Source organism: Chiloscyllium punctatum, chromosome X (assembly GCF_047496795.1).
Source record: "Chiloscyllium punctatum isolate Juve2018m chromosome X, sChiPun1.3, whole genome shotgun sequence".
In the NCBI taxonomy this organism is placed as follows: domain Eukaryota; kingdom Metazoa; phylum Chordata; class Chondrichthyes; order Orectolobiformes; family Hemiscylliidae; genus Chiloscyllium; species Chiloscyllium punctatum.
In genome coordinates, this window is record NC_092791.1 from 30,593,259 (window position 1) to 30,611,730 (window position 18,472).

The 18,472-nt window shown below is 43.3% G+C and overlaps 1 protein-coding gene across 4 annotated transcripts in view; it reads left to right on the forward strand.

The window, feature by feature from the left end:
• The first annotated feature begins 221 nt into the window (after nt 1–221).
• The window catches only part of LOC140471076 (formin-like protein 3), a 224,817-nt gene continuing 206,566 nt past the window's right edge, over nt 222–18,472 (forward strand). For all 4 annotated transcript variants that reach the window (XR_011956846.1, XM_072566920.1, XM_072566921.1 and 1 more), the window contains exon 1: nt 222–727. Coding sequence is in view for 3 of the 4 variants with exons in the window: in XM_072566920.1 (XP_072423021.1) it covers nt 614–727 (114 nt within the window). In the remaining variant the exon portion in view is untranslated. The remainder of the gene's footprint in view (nt 728–18,472) is intronic.

An 18,472-nucleotide genomic window follows, 5' to 3' on the forward strand; every position in this document is an offset into this window, starting at 1 on the left:
GCGATTCTGTCCTGATGAATGCAAGAGGATGAAAAAAAACACATTTGTTTTACGGCGATATTGAAACGGCAAGAATGAATGTTCTCTGCACAATCAGCAGAACCGCAATCCCCACATCTGCATTGCGATCCCTCCCCAAGCTTTGTCACCAAGAGTGATGGACAGATAGCAGCACCAATGCGAGTAGGGCTCCCTCCCGAATTAGTGAATGGGCGCGTACTCGGGCGCACTCCCTGTTGCTTAGAGCGGAGAGACTGGCGTTGAACAATGAATGGGGAAACCAGCGAGTTCCTTATTCCCAAGGAACATGCAAGACAGCAGCTGAAATGATTCCTGTTGGACAACTTTCCAGTTCCAGGAAACTTATTTCCTTCGAGGACAGAGCGGGGAAGAGTTAAACCAGACAGAAAAGTGGGGTGAAGGAAGGAAGCAGATATAATTTTGGACAAGTTTGGTTCCCTTGAAAGTTTGTGTGTAGTTTGCTGTTTTGGGGAAGCGGAGCAGACGGACGCAGTGGGAGGTCAATCTTTGGGTCTTCCCCACCCCTCCCCAAAACAAGGGGAAAATAGAGAACGGGGATATTTCCATTCCGTTTGGCGTTGTCCCGGATGAAATGGGAAATACTGGAAGTTTGGATGGGCAGACAAATCTAAGCGCTCAAATCATGCCACTGAAGTTACCGATGCCTGAACAATGCGAGCTGGAGGAGAGGTTTGCAGTCGTTTTGGTAAGTGAGATGTGCTTTTTTTTTGCTGTTTAATTATAAGCCAGTCCCTCAGTCGCCCCCCCATTCCTCGTCTGCCTTGTTTGGTCTTTTTTCCCTTCTGATCTGCATCGTTGGATAAGTCTCCGTCCTCTGCTCCACTAAGCACCCCCCCCCCCCCCCCCCCCCTGTTACGGTCACCATTTTCTAGCGTTTTAATCCATGGAAACACAAGGAGGGCACAAACAAGGTTGTCACCCTGATATACCTCAAGCAGTGTGTCTGAGTTCACCCAGGCAAGTCGTGTGTGCCTCTGGAGAAAGAGGGGAGAGAGACTTGCTCCATAGCTTGCATTTGGAGGCTGAATTCTAAGTTCAAACTGCTGACAGTTCAGTCCCAGCAGATGTTTGAGCGGGGAAACATAAACTTGGAGCCTACCTCTATATTATCTGATTTTGTTTCCTCTGCTGGTCACTGCCTCATCCCCTCCCCCAATTGATTTGCGAAAATTGACACACTGATACTCAGCCTGGGGGATTTTTCTGGGGTTTTTGTTTTGTACAAAAAACAAAAAGCTTTGTGCTGCTCAGGCTGACTTGTAAGCTGATCTGGGGGTTCCGAAAAAAAAAGTTTCAGTTTTCTTTTCCACAGGGTGCTCTGAGGGCAGACTGCTGGTTTGCAGTGAACTGGCCTTTCAGATCGGAGATGCCCCCAAGCGGGCAGAAAAGCTGGCACACTATCTCCTACCTTACCCAATAAATTGGCCAGGGTGCACCAAATGCTGATTCTGCAGGCTTTGAGGAAGATGTCCAGATGAGTTCCGGCAGCTGATAGTATCTCTGTAACCAAATAGTTATGGGAGGGTTTGTACTGGCGGAGAATTGAGTACTATAACAGATGGCGGATGGGTATCATCAGTTCACCAGGCAGCCAGCCTGATCAATTGAATAACCTGTCCTCATTCAGGTTCTGACTAATTGTTTAGGAATCTTCTGTCAGAAAGCTGCATCATTACACATCACTCTCCTGACAAGTTTTTAACAAATTCTTTGGGATGTGGGCATCATTGGCAAGTCCAGCATTTAGTGCCTACTCCAAATTGTTCTTGAACTGAGTGGCTCACTAGGCCATTCCAGAGGGCAGTTGAGAGTCAACCACATTGCTGTGGTTCTGGACTTGCATGTAGGCCAGACCAGGTAAGGAGGGCAAATTTCCTTCCTTAAGGAATATTAATGACCCAGATGGGTTTTTATGACGATGGATAATAGTTGTCATGGTCTTCATCACTGAGACTGTTCTAGCTTTGAATTTCATATTGATTAATTGAATTTAAAGTTGGTAGGATGTGTCCCCCAGAGCATTTATTCTAGGTTTAGGCCAAGCTCATGTCCAAGCCAGTTCACCCATCAACCCATATACACCATTGATATCCAGTCTGACACCACCTCAAGTTTGATCGTTTTCTCCTTGTTTTCAAATCCCTCCATGGCCTCCCCCTTCCATATCTCTGTTTTAGAGGCAAGTAGTAGGACAGTGGCAATGCTCCTAGCCCAGTAATCCCAAGACCCAGCTGGGTGCCCTGGCGACATGTTCAAATCCCGCCACAGCAATGCATTTAAAATCTATTCTAATGATGACCATCAAGCCATTGTTGATTGTTGTAAAGACGACTGTCCTTCAGGGAAATCTGCCCTCCTTACCTGGTCTAGCCTGCATATGAATCGAGCAATGTGGGTTGACTTTTAACTACCCTCTGTAATGGCCTGTGAGTCACTTGGTGGTATCAAACTGCACAAAAAGCCTTCTCTACCCCTTGGAGATCTCTCTGCTTCCCTGGTTCTAGCACCTTGTCCATCCCTGATGCCTTTTTATCTACAACCGTATTTGTGCCTTCAGTTGCCTGGGCCCCAAGCTGAGGAAATCCCTTCCTAAATCAGTTCACACACTGCATACCCTCCTTTTAAGATGTGCCTCTTTGTTGCGTGTTCCAATTTCACTTCCTCTGACTTGGTCTCAGCTTTTGTCTGATTAACATAATGTTAAAATGTCTTGAGATTTCATTATGTTAAAGGCACCATATCAATACAAGTCTTGTTCTTCTCGGTCGAAATCACTGACCCTTTCTGCGATACAGCTCCCTGCAGATGGCAGCCCTCGGTATCTTATTCTTTGCATGTGAACCTTAACTGTGAATGTGGCAGGGCCTTTCCCATTGGGGCAGACGTCACAATGCAATCTGGCCTACCATCACATGTCTTCCATACAGTAACATGTCAGCACAGGTCACCACACAGGGAAAACCTTGGTTAATTTCCCTGCTCCGTCCCCACCCAGAGTCCAGGGACATTAAGGGGTGTTGTTTCAACAGTGCTATAGGACACAACAAATCACAACTCAGGATTGGCTCTTCCGAGCACCTTGGCATTGCACCAACTGGGTGTCTTGGGCATCTGTGAGAAAGGTTTAAATGCAATGAAAGTACATGTTGCATGTTGGGGTCCTGCAATTCAATTAAACTTGGACCTTTAAAAGCAACATTGTCTCATATGGGGATACTGTGTTTAACGCAGTACAAGGGAGGAATCAAAGAAATGACACCTACAACGTGGAGTTGTGAAAACTTGATAACCAAAAAACCACGTTATTGTTTCAAAGCCATTTAATACTTTCAGTACTTTGACCAGGTCTGATTTCTTGTATTGAGCAGTAGCCAAGAATGGAATCCAATTCTTAGTTCGTCCCAGCTGGTGTATTGTGTATTCCCAATGATTTTGCTTTTTCTGTGTAGATGTTATTGGCGGCTTTGTGCTGGAACAGTGCCTGTCTTTTGTCTCAAATAAGATTAACAACTTGCATTTGTATAGTGCCTTTAATGTGATCAAACATCTCAAGGCACTTCACATCAGCAATGTCAAACCTAATCTGATACTGAGCCACGTGAGGAGATATCTGGGCAGGTGACCCAAAAGCTTGGCCAAAGAAGTAGGTTTCAGGGAGTGCCTTGAAGGAGAATAAAATAATTCCAGAGCTTTGGGTTTTGGTGGATGTTAATGATGGGGTTGTAGTCGTAGCCCTGCTTTTTTCTTTTCCTTTCCTAGCCCAGAGATACCAGGGCTCCTTGGATGGCTGCTGACACCACGACAGGAGGGCAGAGCAAGGTGAATTTGAAGCTGGGAGTTTGTGAGCCATGCCATCACCAACCGTTAGCTGTGGCTCAGTGGGTAGCACTCACTACTGAGCCGGAAGTGTTGTGGCTTCTATTCCCACACTGGAAACCACTACACAAAATCCAGACTGACACTTCAGTGCAGCAGCGAAGGAGTGCATCAGTGTCAGACGTGCTGACTTCCAGATGAGACATTAAACTGAGCCCCTGCCTGTTCCCTCAGGTTTTATTTTTGCTTGCTTGGCATTGCCATAATTTATTGCCCCTCCCTCACTGCCCCTTGACAAGGTGGTGGTGAAATGTCATCTTGAACTGCTGCAGTCCTTGGGGTGTAGGTACGTTAACAGCTGGTAGGGAGGGAGTTCCAGGATTTTGCCCCAGTGACACAAAAGTAATGGGCATATATTTCCCCATAGTGGCTTGGAGGGGAATTTGCATCTGGTGGTGTTCCTATATATCTGCTGCCCTCAACCTTCTAGTGGTTGTGGCTTTGGTAGGTGTTCTCAAAGGAGGCTCAGTGAGTTACTGCAATGCATCTTGAAGATGGTATACACTGCTACTATTCAGCGTTGGTGGTGGAGGGAGTGGATGTAGTTCCAATCAAGCAGGCTGCTTTTGGGTGTTGAAACTGCACCATCCAGGCAAGTGGGGAGTATTTCATCACATTCCTGACTTGGGCCTTGTAGCTGGTGGACAGGATTTGGGGAGTCAGGAGGTGAGTTACTCGCTGCAGATTCTTGTAATCACAATGATGGTAGTGAACAATCCCATAGAATTATTGCTAAGAAGAGCACAGTAGTTCTCCCTAATATTCTGCCAATATTTATCCTGCTTTATCCGGTCACCCATATTTGACCACTGAGACAGATTATCTGATTATTATTCACTGTCTGTTTGTGGGAGCATGCTGTGTACAAATTGACTTCTGTGTTTTCTGCATTACTTCAGTGGCCACACTTCAAAAACACTTGTATGTCTTTGAAGTGCTTTGGGAGATTGTGAAAAGCTGTATATAAATGAAATCCTTTTTTATTTTAAACTACTGGGATAAGGCAGCCAAGTTTCAATGAAAGGATATTATAAAGTGAAGTAAACCATGTAATTGATCGAGTCAGCCACCTCATGGTGAATCTTGCTGAATAGGAGAAGCATGTTGCCAAAGCTTTTTATCTGACACCCATCAGAACCAACATAAGAAGGACAAGTTGCAAACAATCTCAACAATTTTAGACTGCAGGGGAAAAGCATGTTGATTGGTTGGCAGGTTAGCTTTGGCCATGGTATTGTCAGTTAGAAGGCAACGGGGAACTGTAATCTCAAACTCCAAGGTAATTCGCAACAAAATGCAAAGCTTGAATATACTGTTCAGTGAACAGATCTCTGTATACATTGCTTCGAGCAATTGTAACTGAACCATGCTATGAGCTTGATAGAGGATTTTAAATTGACATAGTGTGTATGCTAATATTTCTCCATAAGACTGCCTGTATTAGGATGTGTGGTATTTTGAAGATGTGTGCAAAAAGATATGCAATTTTGCACAGAGGACAAGGTGTTGAACATCTAGAAGACTTCATGAGAACAGTTGCTTGGAGACTGATTGACTGAGAATGCCTCTTGAATGTTGAAGGAATGTTCAAATTTCCTAGTCTTTGCTCCGCCCTTTGTTGGATTCAGAAATGACTCACATATACTTTACCTTTCTCTTCAATGACAGTAGGAAATTCGTATGATCTCCCAGAGTTAATCTGAATAGTCAAGTGTAATTTCATTCATTCTTTGCACTAAATTCACCCATTTCTGTGCAACTTTCCCTTGGACAGAGGCAAGAGTAAATGGACTATAAAGGCTTCCATTTAGTTTGAGAATTTGGGGAGTGTTTGAAACTGCTGACGCTGGTCAGCATAACCTGTCTGAAAAGGAATGTGAACGCTTAGTACAATTGGTAGTTTGGTGATTGAATTGTATTTGGATTTCCTGGCTGAATGTTCACGTGGTATGCTTGGCTAGGATGTTACTATACCGCAGAAAGTAGTTTTGACTGCCTACATGGTTATTTTCTCCTAAAAGATGAAGTGCTTTCCAAACTTTTCTGACTGTGACCCCATTTTGAGGTTTGAAAATTGTCGTGGCCCCTCCATGAGGACTTAGCGAGCAGAGGCCTGTTTGAAGGGGTGCTTGGCTGCTCTAAGGAGCTCAATGGCAGTCATTGCTGCCTCAGAGTTTGGGATGTTCAAATTTCAGTTTGTGTGGATACAAGCACTGGAAAGAATATTTATGGCACCAATAATGTAACTTTGAGCTTTGTATTCTCCTGAGTGATAAAAATGTGTGTTTTTAAGATGATTTAAAGGAAGTGAAAAGGTAGAAAGAAACTACGTCCTCTGTGGGATAAGGCCAGAGAAGGGGCAGATCCTTAAAATTGGAATCAGGCCTTTCACAGGTGATGTCAGAAAGCAAACAAAGGGAATGGGACAGGTATTCTTGTAGTGTGTCCCTACCTCTGACCCAGGAAGCCTGGGTTATAGCTGCACATGCCCCAGAGATGTGTGGTAACATCGGAGTGGATTGACTAAAAAGTGTCTAGTATAGGAATGTGGAACTATCTTTCTCTGCTCCCCCCCCATTTTAAAACTTTCAATTAAAACTTTCAAATCAAAATTTAGATTTCTCTATAGGAAAGGGTAATGTAATGTAAAACCATTGTAGTCCCAGAGGGCTGTTCTCTCATGTGTGTGAGAGACAGAAAGACACACACACACTGTGTGGTGGGTTTAATCTGAGTTTCACCACAAGGTGGGCAAGGATGAGGAGGCAGGAGTTTCATTGTAACCTCAGCTCATATGGGAATTGAACCCACATCAGTGTCACTTTGCATTGCAAACCAGCCATCCAGCTAACCAAGCCACAGGTATGAATGGTTGAATGACTACTTCTTTTCCTCTATTTGTATTCTTGGGCATTATTACAGACTTGTTTGCTGCATAAAAATAGATTTGACTTTTTTTTTCTGGTATGAGATCGTGAGGTCAGGGCACAGAGCAGCGAAACAGACAATGGACAAAGGAAGAGTATGAACAAAATACTATGGAAATCTGAAATGAAAAAGGAGAATGCTGGAGAAACACAGCAGGCTTGGCAGCATCTTTGGTGAGAGAAAGACTGTTAATGTTTTGAGTCTAATATGACTCTTCTTTGCTCCAAAGGACACTTTTTTTTCCCCTAAAGTGTGTCCCCCTCCCTGATGTAGTGAATTTAACCACTTCTGGATCGTCCATCTCCAATGCAAACACTTCTTCAACTCAGTGGATATCAAAATAATCTGAATTAACAATGTGCTGTACTGATAAAAGAATCTGATGGAATTTTACAACATAAGTTCTGAAGAATAGTTATAGTGGACTCTAAATGTTAACTGTTTTTCTCTCCACAGAAGGTTCTAGGTTCAGGTCCTGGGGCCAAACTGTAGGCTGAGGATTTTGTTCAAATTTTTATGCTTCCTGATTTTTCTCTCCCCAGTGAAGTCAGCTCAATGAAGTCTGTCTATATTAGTTGGAGCAAGTCGGCATTTTAGTTAAGTCTTTAGATGAGCAGTTGAAATGCCATAACATACAAAGCTATGGGACTACAGTAGATAGGGAGAGTGTTGACTGGTGTGGACACATTAAGCCAAAGGGCATCTTTCCATGCTGTAAAATTCTGACTCCATGCACTTTTGGAGAGGGCACAGATTTAAAGTGATTCACAAAAGAAACAGATGCAAATTGAGAAAAAAATCTCTCTCCAAGTGAGTAGTTAGGATCTGGAATGCATTGCCTGGAAACAGCAGGTAAAATTGAGACATTCAAGAGGGGCAATGGATGATTATTTGGCTAGAAATAGGGTATGGGGAATAAGCAGGAGATTGTCACGAGGTAATGATGCTCATCTGAAGAGCTTGCACAAATATGATGGGCCAAATGTCTGCCTCCTGCACTGTAACACTTGTGTGATTCTGTGATTTTTGGATCAGGCTTTGAATCGAGGCACCATCTGTGCTTTCAGTGCTAGAAAAGATCCTATGGTGCAATTTCAAAGAAGAGTGGAGGTAATAGTGGTCAAGAAATTATCTGGTTGCTATGTCAAGGCTCTTTGTGGAATCTTGCTATGTGCATATTGAGTACGGTGTTTCCAACATTGCAACAGTAATGACTGTCACAAACTGCCCACTGACATCATTCTGTTTGCTGCCTGACAGCAGTGGCCAAAACATCAACAGCTGAATTATAGTGCTGACTGTATGAAATGTTTTTAAAAATCTTTTCAGCCTAGGCCTTTGAAAAAGCTAAGCGAATCCTGCACTTTGACATGGATTGTGTTGTCATGTGAAGACAATGGCTTATCAATTAATAACGGGATTTTCATCAGTGACTTCCTGTCATCAGATGCAGAGTGAAACTGTGCATGCAGCCTTATATTCTGTCACCAGCTTAACCACATTGCTAGACTGGAACAGGCCACTTGTGGCACTCTTACTACTTGGCTGAGTCATTCTTAATGAAAGTGGGCATGCTGAATTAATTTTGATGCTAAAAGCTCTCTTCTCTAGCAAGACAAACAAAACCTGGATGAAGTAATGGAACTTAATGAATTTCGTACAAAAAAAAATGCCCCATTCTGGAAGAGAATTAACCTTGTGCTGTTTGAAAAGCCTTGAAAGATTATGAAAGGGTTAGATAGGGTCACCTTAGAGAATATGTTTTCATCTGTGAGGGAGACAAGAACTAAGCACTGAATATCAGTTAGTCACTTAGAATTCCTCACTGCTATAAGGTTTAGGCAAATAGCAATCATGCATTTAAGGGAAAGTTAGATAATTAGCTGCAGGAGAAAGATATAGAAGGTTATGCTCATAGGGCTTTAATATCATTGGTAGAATCAGAGGTTGAGTGGGGCAAGGGGAAATGTACAGTCAGTTCTGTTAAAATGTGCATTTCTTCAATGCGAATTGGCTATAACGCGATTGAAGAATTTAAACCATTACGCGTGGAAAACACAAACTTTCCTTACCTGTATTGGCTATAACATGATTCTGGTCCCATTGGTTTAAATGATGCTGCTATTACACAATATTATCATAACACAGAATCGTATGGGAACAGAGGTATTGCATTATATCAGAACAGATTGTAGTATAAAAGGGCTCAGCTTGATATTCTAATGAGAAACAGTATACATCATCACAGGAAGTGACTTGCTGTCTCTCGGGGTGGGGAGGGAAAGAGGGGTATAAGCACTGGCACAATCCAGTTGGGCTGAATGGCCTGTTTCTGTACACTGTATCTGAGTCTATGAAAGTATTTATACCTCTGACCTATACCCTCCAGATCTGTGTAACCTCCAACAATCCTGAGTTCTCCATATTCACTTAACCTGTTGCCTCAGTTTACATAGAAATATAGAAGATAGGAGCAGGCGTAGGCCATTCAGCCCTTCAAACCTGCTCTGCCATTCAGTATGATTATGGCTGAACATCCAAGTCAGTCCACTGTTCCCACTTTCTCCCCATATCCCTTGTTCCTTTTACCCCTAAGAACTCTCTTTCTAAAGCCTTCTTGAAAACATTCAATATTTTGCTTTCTGTGGCAGTGAATACCAAACTCTCTGGATGAAGAAATTTCTCTTTATCTCACCTAAATGGCCTACTATGTATCCTTAGACTGTGACCCCCCTGGTTCTGGACTCCCTAGTCATCAGGAACATCCTTCCTGCATCTACCCTATCTAGTCTTGTTAGAATTTTATAGATTTCTAGGAGATCTGCAGCCCAATCCAGTCTCTTTTCATACATCAATCCTGTCATTCCAGGAATCAGTCTGGTTAAGCCTTCACTGCACTCCATCCATAGGCAGAATATCCTTCTTCAGATAAGGAACCAAAATTACACACAATACTCCAGGTGTGGTCTCACTAAGGCAGTGTACAATTGCAGCAAGAATCCCTCCTCCTAATTTCCATTCCTCTCACTATGAAGGCCAATGTACCATTTGCTGCCTTCACCACTTGCTGCACCTGCAATGCTTACTTTCAGTGACTAGTGTACAAGGACACCCAGTCTCATTGCACCTTCCCCTTTCCCAATCTACTGCTACCTCGTACCAGTTGTTATCATCCCACCATTAGCGGCTGTGCCTTCACTAGCCGAGGCTCTCAGCTCTGGGATTCTCCCTTCCCCTTGTTTTAAGATGCTCCTGAAAGCCTACTTCTTTGACCAAGCTTGTAGTTACCAGCCCTAACATCTCCTTATGTGGTTCAGGGTCAAATTCTGTCTGATTTTTAAAAAAATTAATATAAAGTCATATGGCATTTCACAAGAATTCATCGCATTTGTAGTATTTGCATGCTGCAGAGGGACCATTCAGCTCCTTAAAGCCACTATGACATTCAAATACATTACTGCTGATTGAACCTCACTTCTACATATCTGCCTTTGCTCCAACTCCCTTGATGCTCTTTGCCATCCATCAATCTTACTCTTAATATCTCCATTTGATTTCCTGTATCCAGTGCCTTTTTAGGGAAGATGATCATAATTTTCAGTTTTGAAAGTGATTCCTCATTCCACTTCTAAATGATCTGGTTTTAAATTTAAGAATATGTTCCTCACTTTCTCCCCCAACACCTGATTCCTCTACCAGTTTTTCTCTCTACTCGGTTGAATCCTGTTAAGCACCTCAGTCAGAATACCCCCACAATCATAAACTCTGTATTGTACAAAATCCTCCTGATATCTGAATGCTGGCACACTCCTGCAACAACTGCAGGCTATAATTTATTAACCCCTTCCTGACAGTTTCGCTGACAGTGATGGATTCTGCTTGCTCTGTAAATGGTTGCGATTGTGAAACCACTTCAACAGTTGGGAGATTGACAATGGGTCAAGTTGGCAAGTCTGCTTTTTTTGTCCTTTGTGCCCATTGTTCTTTTGAGAAGGAAGTTACAAACATATAAATTAGAAGCAGGAATAAGTCATTCAGTCACTCCAGCCTGCTGCATCATTCAATAAGATCATGTGATTGTTATCACAACTTCACTTTCCTGCCTACCCCAGTAATTGGAGTCTTGACTAACAATGGAGTCACTCTACCTCTGTCTTAAAAGTATTAAATGACCCAATGTATGCAGCACTCTGGGAAAGGGAATTCCACAGCCTAAGAACCCTGCGAGGGAAAACAAATCTCTGAAATTGGAAATCCCTTATTTTTAACTGACTACCAGTTATTGTGTCAAACATTCTTTCAGTATCCACCTTGTCAAGTTCCCTCAGGATCTAGTATGTTTTAATAAGATGTCTTGTCATTCTTCTAAACTCCAACAGATACAGACCCAAATGGTTCCTCCTTTCCTTGTATGATAACTCTCCCATCTTGGGAATAATTCCCATGAACCCTCTTAGGACACCACTCCATTTAAAGCAAGTCTTTCTTAAATAAGGCAACTAAAACTGAATCTAGAACTCTCGCTGTATACTGGCTGTTTTGGAATGAGCTGATTCTGGTGAGTAAAAGGGGAAATTTCCACAAGTGCAACTTTGGAAAAGCACAGATTGTCCCCACCATGAGGTGATGCTCAGCTCCCTTTTTAAAATAGTAATCTGGGTAGCAGCACAATGTCAGAAGTCATAATGACACCAGGTTATAGTCCAGCAGGTTTATTTGAAATCACAAGCTTTCGGAGTGCTGCTCCTTCATCAGATGAAGTCAAAGAAACCTGGTGTTGTGACTTTTAACTTTGTCCATCCCCAGGCACTTCCACATCATGGGTAGCAGGAGACAAAGTGAGTGTCTTTTCTTGACAATCCAGTCCTGATGTTCCCTGTTACTATTACTTTCTCCCTTATTTTCTACTCAACCTGTTCAGCGATATTATGGCGCACCTCTGGCACAAGTTGGGGGTGGGAGCTGTGTTGAAGGTTGGCTTCTTGGCTCAGAGGTAGGGACACTATCACTCCATCAGAAGAGCCCCCTCGTTATAATGGAAGTGGGTACCAGTCGTGAGCAGATTTTTAAAAAACTAAGGGTGCTTTCTCTTTAGGAAAATTAGTTTTCAAATCTAGAGTTGAATTTAAGGTTCACCAGATGGTAGGATTTGAACCCATGTCACAGAACATTAGCCTGGGCCACCAGATTATTTAGCGGCATTACCACATTCTACTTTCTCTCGTTTGATAAAGGCACACATACCTCTAAGACTCTGCTACAGTCATTGAGTTCAGTGCAGATTGAATATTGAACATGGGGCAATCCTTGTTTGCGAGATTCCCTCACACACACCGTATCTCACCAAGTTTTCAGAACTTCCAGAGGATTGCACACTAGGGACCCTGTCTGTCGTCGCTTTGCAAACGTGTTGAAAATTACTTATCTTCAAATCGATGCACGTTGTGCGTGGCCTAGGAAAACTGTGCTCTTTTATTTAAAAAACGAGTATCCTGGATATGAGTTAATCCACAGACTTCTGAGCTCCACCAAGTTTAATTTTCTGTTCTACCAATGACGTAATTGAGCCAGTTTCCCCTTTTTTTCGCAGGGGAGTTTAATGTACTTTTTTGAATGTGTTAACGAGATGATTCATCGTCCTGTTTTGTGTGGGAAGATCACACTTGGCAGAAAGCTGACGCAGATAAATTATTTGAGTCGTTGCGCAGTTTGAAGTCTCGAGCCCAATGGCGGGTAAAATAACGGCGGGAAAACTTTTAACTGGGAAGCAGTGAAATCGGTCTGTTTTATCATCTGACTTGTTGTGGGGCCTTAATGTAATCTGACCAAATCCACCGGCTTCAGGCTTGGTTGGTCATCAGTTGAAATTTGCCAGATGCTTTATTTTAGTAGCAGTAGCATTGTCTCTCTTCTTTCATCGACGTTTCCTCGCCTGTGCTTAACAAATACAACATACGTTTGTGAGGTAAGTTTTGACAAAGTGGCGATGCTCCTCAAAGTACTGTGTTTTTTTTTGGGGTACAGTTTACCTGCCGACACTCCAGTCCAAGGGACGTTTTCAAGAAGGGATTTAAGATAGACAGATAGAGATTCTATGATTCCAATTAACAACCTACTGGAAAGAGGTCATTTGGCCTAACGAGTTTGCCCCAAATCTCCAAAGAGCATCCGACCCAGACCCAGTCCCCCGCCTTATCTCCATAACCCTGCATTTCCCGTGACTAACCCACCTAACATTCCCTGGACATTATGGATAATTTAGCATGGCCAATACACCCAGTATGCACATCTTTGGACTGTGGGAGGTAACTAGAGCACCTGTCAAACCCAAGCAGATATGGGGAGAATATGCAAACTCTACACAGACAGTCATGCATAGCTGGAATTGAACCTGGGTCCCTGGCGCTGTGAGGCAGAATGTTAACCACTGTGCCTCCCTTTAATGGGATCAAGTTTTCTGGGGAGAAGGCAGGAAAATGGGATTAAGAAGCACATCAGCCATGATGAAATGGTGGAGCAGACTGAGCTGAATCAGGCTCATTCCTGATGAAGGGCTTTTGCCCAAAACGTCTATTCTCCTGCACCTCTGAAGCTGCCTGACCTGTGCTTTTCCAGCACCCCACACTCGACTCTGAGGTGAATGGCCTAATTCTGCGCCAATATTTTGTAGTCTTATATGTTTTGCTGTGGTTTTACAGGACATTTAAGGCATATCTGGAGTATTGTGCACAGTACTGGTCTGCCTATCTAAGAAAAGAGATAAATGAGTTGACTTTCAGAGAAAGTTTGCTCAACTGATTCTTGGGATGGGGGACTTGTATCATGAAGAAAGATTGGACAGGCCTGGCCCATATCCATTCTGGTCCAGAAGAATGAGATGGACGTAGCTGTGAGCTTGAAGCATCAAAGGATTGGGGAAAAGTCGGAACAGGGGACTGAGTTGGATGGTCAGCCACAATCTTATTGAATAGTGGATCAGGCTTGAAGGGCCAAGTCGCCTAGTCCTGCTTTATTTTTAATGTTGTATGTGCTCATAATCATGCCACATGAAGAGAAGTCTTTAAGTACAAGTTCTGTTCTGTTTTGACGTTTACCATTGAATGTGCTTTCCCCACCTTTTTTTTATAGGCAAGATATTTGAAGTTAAATAATCCTTGGTTAAAGCCTGTAAAATTCTGATCAGACTTGACATGATGGATGCTGACAGGATGTTGTTTCTTGTTGTGTAATCAAGAATTAGAGGCTGACCTTCCATTTAAGACCAAGAGAAAGGAGTTTTTTTTCCCTTGAGGGTTGTTAATTCTCAGAATTCTTTCCCTCTGAGAGACTGGGGCATTGAACATATTTCTGAGTTAAATGGGCTTCTGATGTACAAGGGGGCAGGAAGGAGAGTTGCGCTGAGGTCTTGATCTGTTCAGTCATGTTTATTGGCTGGTAGAGAAGACTCAAGAGCCTGAATGGCTGACTCTTGTATCTTGTGTTTCCTATGTGAGTGTTGGCTGGCAATATGTGAAAGCCCAACCCTGCACACTCGCTGTATCCAACAATGTGAACTTTTGCAAAATATATTCTGGGTACATCTCTGCACAAGTATCGAGGATAAGGGCTATGACTGGCATTCGTTACCCCTCCCTTATCCAGGGGTGCTGTTTCTGATTGTCTCTCTTTCCCTCTCACCCCTATACCCACAACTGCTTCCACTGGCATCTGGAACAGAAAGCACTGAGATGAACCGAGGGTCTTTGTGGTCAGTTTGGCTCTGTTTCACACTGGGCAATGTTGCACACACCAACTTGCTAAGAATGAAGCCTATAATTTAAATTACCATATGAATGTTAATGAGCATGGATTGCCTCCAGTAATGGAAAAAATGGTGAGTGATTTAGTGTATGAGTGTTAAGCCAGTAGAAAGTAGGTATAATCCCTAGATCCATGTCTCCACTTACTCACTAAACACTGTTTAAATAACGTTGCTGTTAAGATTATGGCCTATATTGTGGGGATAATGTTAGGTTTCCCATATCCTTGGGAGTTGCAAATTTCTGTTATACTGTCACTAGTGTAATTCAGCCTCACAGAATGCTTGAGATTGGGTGTTTGGGCGCATTGTCATTTGTTCTTGAAATATGGCTTCTCCTGCCTCATGTAACCTGATTGTCTTTGACCTGCACCAACTTAGCCCTTTAAAGCACTTGAGCTGCACTTCAATCCTGAGACAATCACTATCATGTACAATGAATGTTGCCATGACAGACCCAGGAAAGGCTAGCATTGTGATGAACTGCTTAAAGGGGCATCAACAAAGGGTGTACACATTCATCCATTTGGTTTAACCCTGGGAATAAATCAGGAGACCTCAAATCTACTTTTGCTTTTGATCATATGACCTACAATATCTGTGAATTTTAAATCTTGTTCAAAGCTGCATCGTGTCCCGAGGGAATGGCATACCTAGTCAGCACTGTTTTGATTATATCATCTTGTTCTCTTAGGAGACATAAACATTTTATTTGCTCCTTTGAACTGAGTGGCTTGTGAGGACATTTCATTGCTGTGGGGTTGGAGTCACGTGTAGGCCAGACCAAGTAAAGATGCCAGATTTCCTTTCCTAAAAAGCTTTGTTTGTCATAAAACCCATTGAGTTCACCTCTGGTGGTGGTTGTGGTCGTCACTGAGGCAAGCTTTCCATTCCAGATTTATTAATTGAATTTAAATTCCTAACTACCACACACCCTACTCACTTTTTAAAAAAAAGTCCTCCTCTTCAATGGTCCAAGATTCTCTGATCTTTCCCTATCTTTAGATGAAGCCCAATTGCACACTACTGGAGGGGACTACATTTTGTTGAGTTGACTGACTTCCATACATAGACCAGATTTCAATTTAAACTGGGGACTTGCCAGTATAGGGATTCCCTGCAATCACCTACCTTTGGCATTTGGTAGTGAGCCCAGATAGCAGTTGGCATTGAAGGACTCAGCCCAGCATTGGGGAGACTGAGCCCTTGTGGGGAGTGTGGGGGGAGAACTAGCCCCCATGGGGATTGTGGGTGCAGTGCAGGGGTAGAATGAGCCCTTGGCAGTGTGGACCCAGTGCAGGGGGCAAGCGAGCCCTCCATAGGGAGTGTGGCCCTAGTGTGGGTGGAGGGTATACCTTTGTGGGGAGTTTAGTCCAGTGAAGGGGGTGAGCGAGCCCTCGTGGGGAAAGCCCAGTGTGGAGCAACTGCAGGCTCATGGCTATAGAAGGACTGTGATGTTTTTCGATTTTGTACCGAGGTAGCTTTGTCCCTAAGATGGCACCAGGAATAGTGGTTTTGTACATATTTAACTGTTCTGTATCAGTAGTACACGTAACAATAAACCTAATTCTAATTCTAACCCCTCCCTCCACTGTTCTTTATAGAGAACGTGTGTGTGCCTGTGTAAAACTGCCTGCGAAATCCTTTCAAGCACTGAATATTGGAATGGAGGCACAAGGTACAAGGTGCCAACATCTCCATAACTTGGATTGGAAGAAGAAAAAAGATTTGTGTGTACCTGATTCTCCTGGACCAAATCATTTTAAACAGAAAAAGAAACTGCAGCTTTCTGGATGCTTGTTGCATGGCCACCTGAAGGCCTGGTGTTTCATCATAGAGGTACAGCATGGAAGCTGACCTTTTGGTCCAACTTTTCCATGCTGACTAGGTATCCTAAATTAATCTAGTCCCATTTGGCTCATATCCCTCTTAAACCCTTCCTATTCATATACCCATCTAGATGCTTTTTTAAATGTTGTAATAGTACCAGCCTCCACTACTTCCTCTGGCAGCTTATTCCATACACACACCGCCCTCTGTGAAAAAGTTGCCCCTTGAGTCCCTTTTAAAACTTTCCCCTCTCACTTTAAACCTATGCCCCCTAGTTTTGAACTCACCTACTCTGAGGAAAAAGACCTTTGCTAATCACCTATCCCTATCCATAGCCACAAAATGACATGACCCTCTCTCACTAGTATTCTTGCATACAGTTAAGGAAGGACACCACTTAGACTGGGACAACACATCCATCTTAGGACAAGCCAAACAGAGACACGCATGAGAATTCCTAGAAGCATGGCATTCCAACTGGAACTCTATCAACAAACACATTGAGTTAGACCCTATTTACCACCCCCTGAGAAAAAGTGCAGGAAATGACATCATCCACCCAAAGAAACCCAAACATACAAAGAGAAAGCAGGAATCATGTACCTGAGGCCCAGTGAAGATGTTACCTAGTAGGGTGACGAAACGTCTGGAAACGAACCTCCTAGCTCAGCGAGCAAACCTACATCCAGAACCTCTAAAGGTTTCCCCCTTGACTTCTGATGCTCCAGGGAAAATTGTCTCTGTCTATTCAGCCTCTCAAATGGCTTAGTGCAAATGGGCAAAGTGCCAGGCAAGACACACCCACTGTCATGATTTGGAACGAGGTCAGCTAGGTGGACCTCATAGAATATTAGCTCCCTGATTGGGGCTGTTAACCTGGTATAATCAGGAAGCTTTGGCTGACAGATATAAACAGGAGAGTCAGAGGTTCACTGAGAGGTACCTCCTAAGGGAGCTAGATCAGAGTCCAGGACACTCCATGTGTAAATAAATGATGACTTGGTGATGGGATACTGGCCTCTGTGGAGTTATTTTATCCACCTGTTTTTGAAAGCTCTGAGAACTGAGGTAGGCCCCTGATTTGTATATTTGCAGAACATCCCACCTTATTGTGCTGTCCACTCATCTACAGGTCTGCTCGTAAATGCTGCCTGGTATTGAATTGAATTAGCTTTACTATTAAGGTACTCAAATGAGTATGGTGAAAAGTTTATAAGTTGCCACTTACAGTGCCGTCTTCGATACAAAGGTACCTAGATACAACCCTTAGTTACAGAATAGAGAAATGAAGAAAAACCAGGTTACATTACAACTGAGAAAGTGAGGACTGCAGATGCTGGAGATCAGAGCAGAAAAATGTGTTGCTGGAAAAGTGCAGCAGGTCAGGCAGCATCCAAGGAGCAGGAGAATCGACGTTTTGGGCATAAGCCCTTCTTCCTGAAGAAGGGCTTATGCCCGAAACATCGATTCTCCTGCTCCTCGGATGCTGCCTGACCTGCGCTTTTCCAGTTCTACATTACAACTATGCACAGTATGACCATAAGTCAGAAAAAACAAGAAGCAAAGTTAAAAAGACAAAATCAGTCTCTCTCCAAAGGCTGTAAAATGGAATAGCGCAAGGGGCCTCCACATGGTCTGACTGTTGGCTGTCACCATGCTCCACACTGGGCTGCTGTCCCTGCTCTTGCACTGGGTGGCTGGCATGGAAAATATGGTCATTGTCCCCACCCCCTGCCCCTGTCTATCACTGATTCAAATTGTCACCCAATCCCTTTCAGATGAGAAGCAGTCAGCTAACAGCAGTACATAAAAACATAAGAACTAGGAGCAGGAGTAGGCTGTCTGCCCGTTTGAGCCTTCTCCACCATTCGATAAGATCATGGCTAATCTTTTCGTAGACCCAGCTCTACTTAACTGTACTCTCACCACATTGCTTAATTCCTTTTATTTTTCAAAGAAATATCTACCTTAGACTTACTGAAGTCGTGTCACCTACTT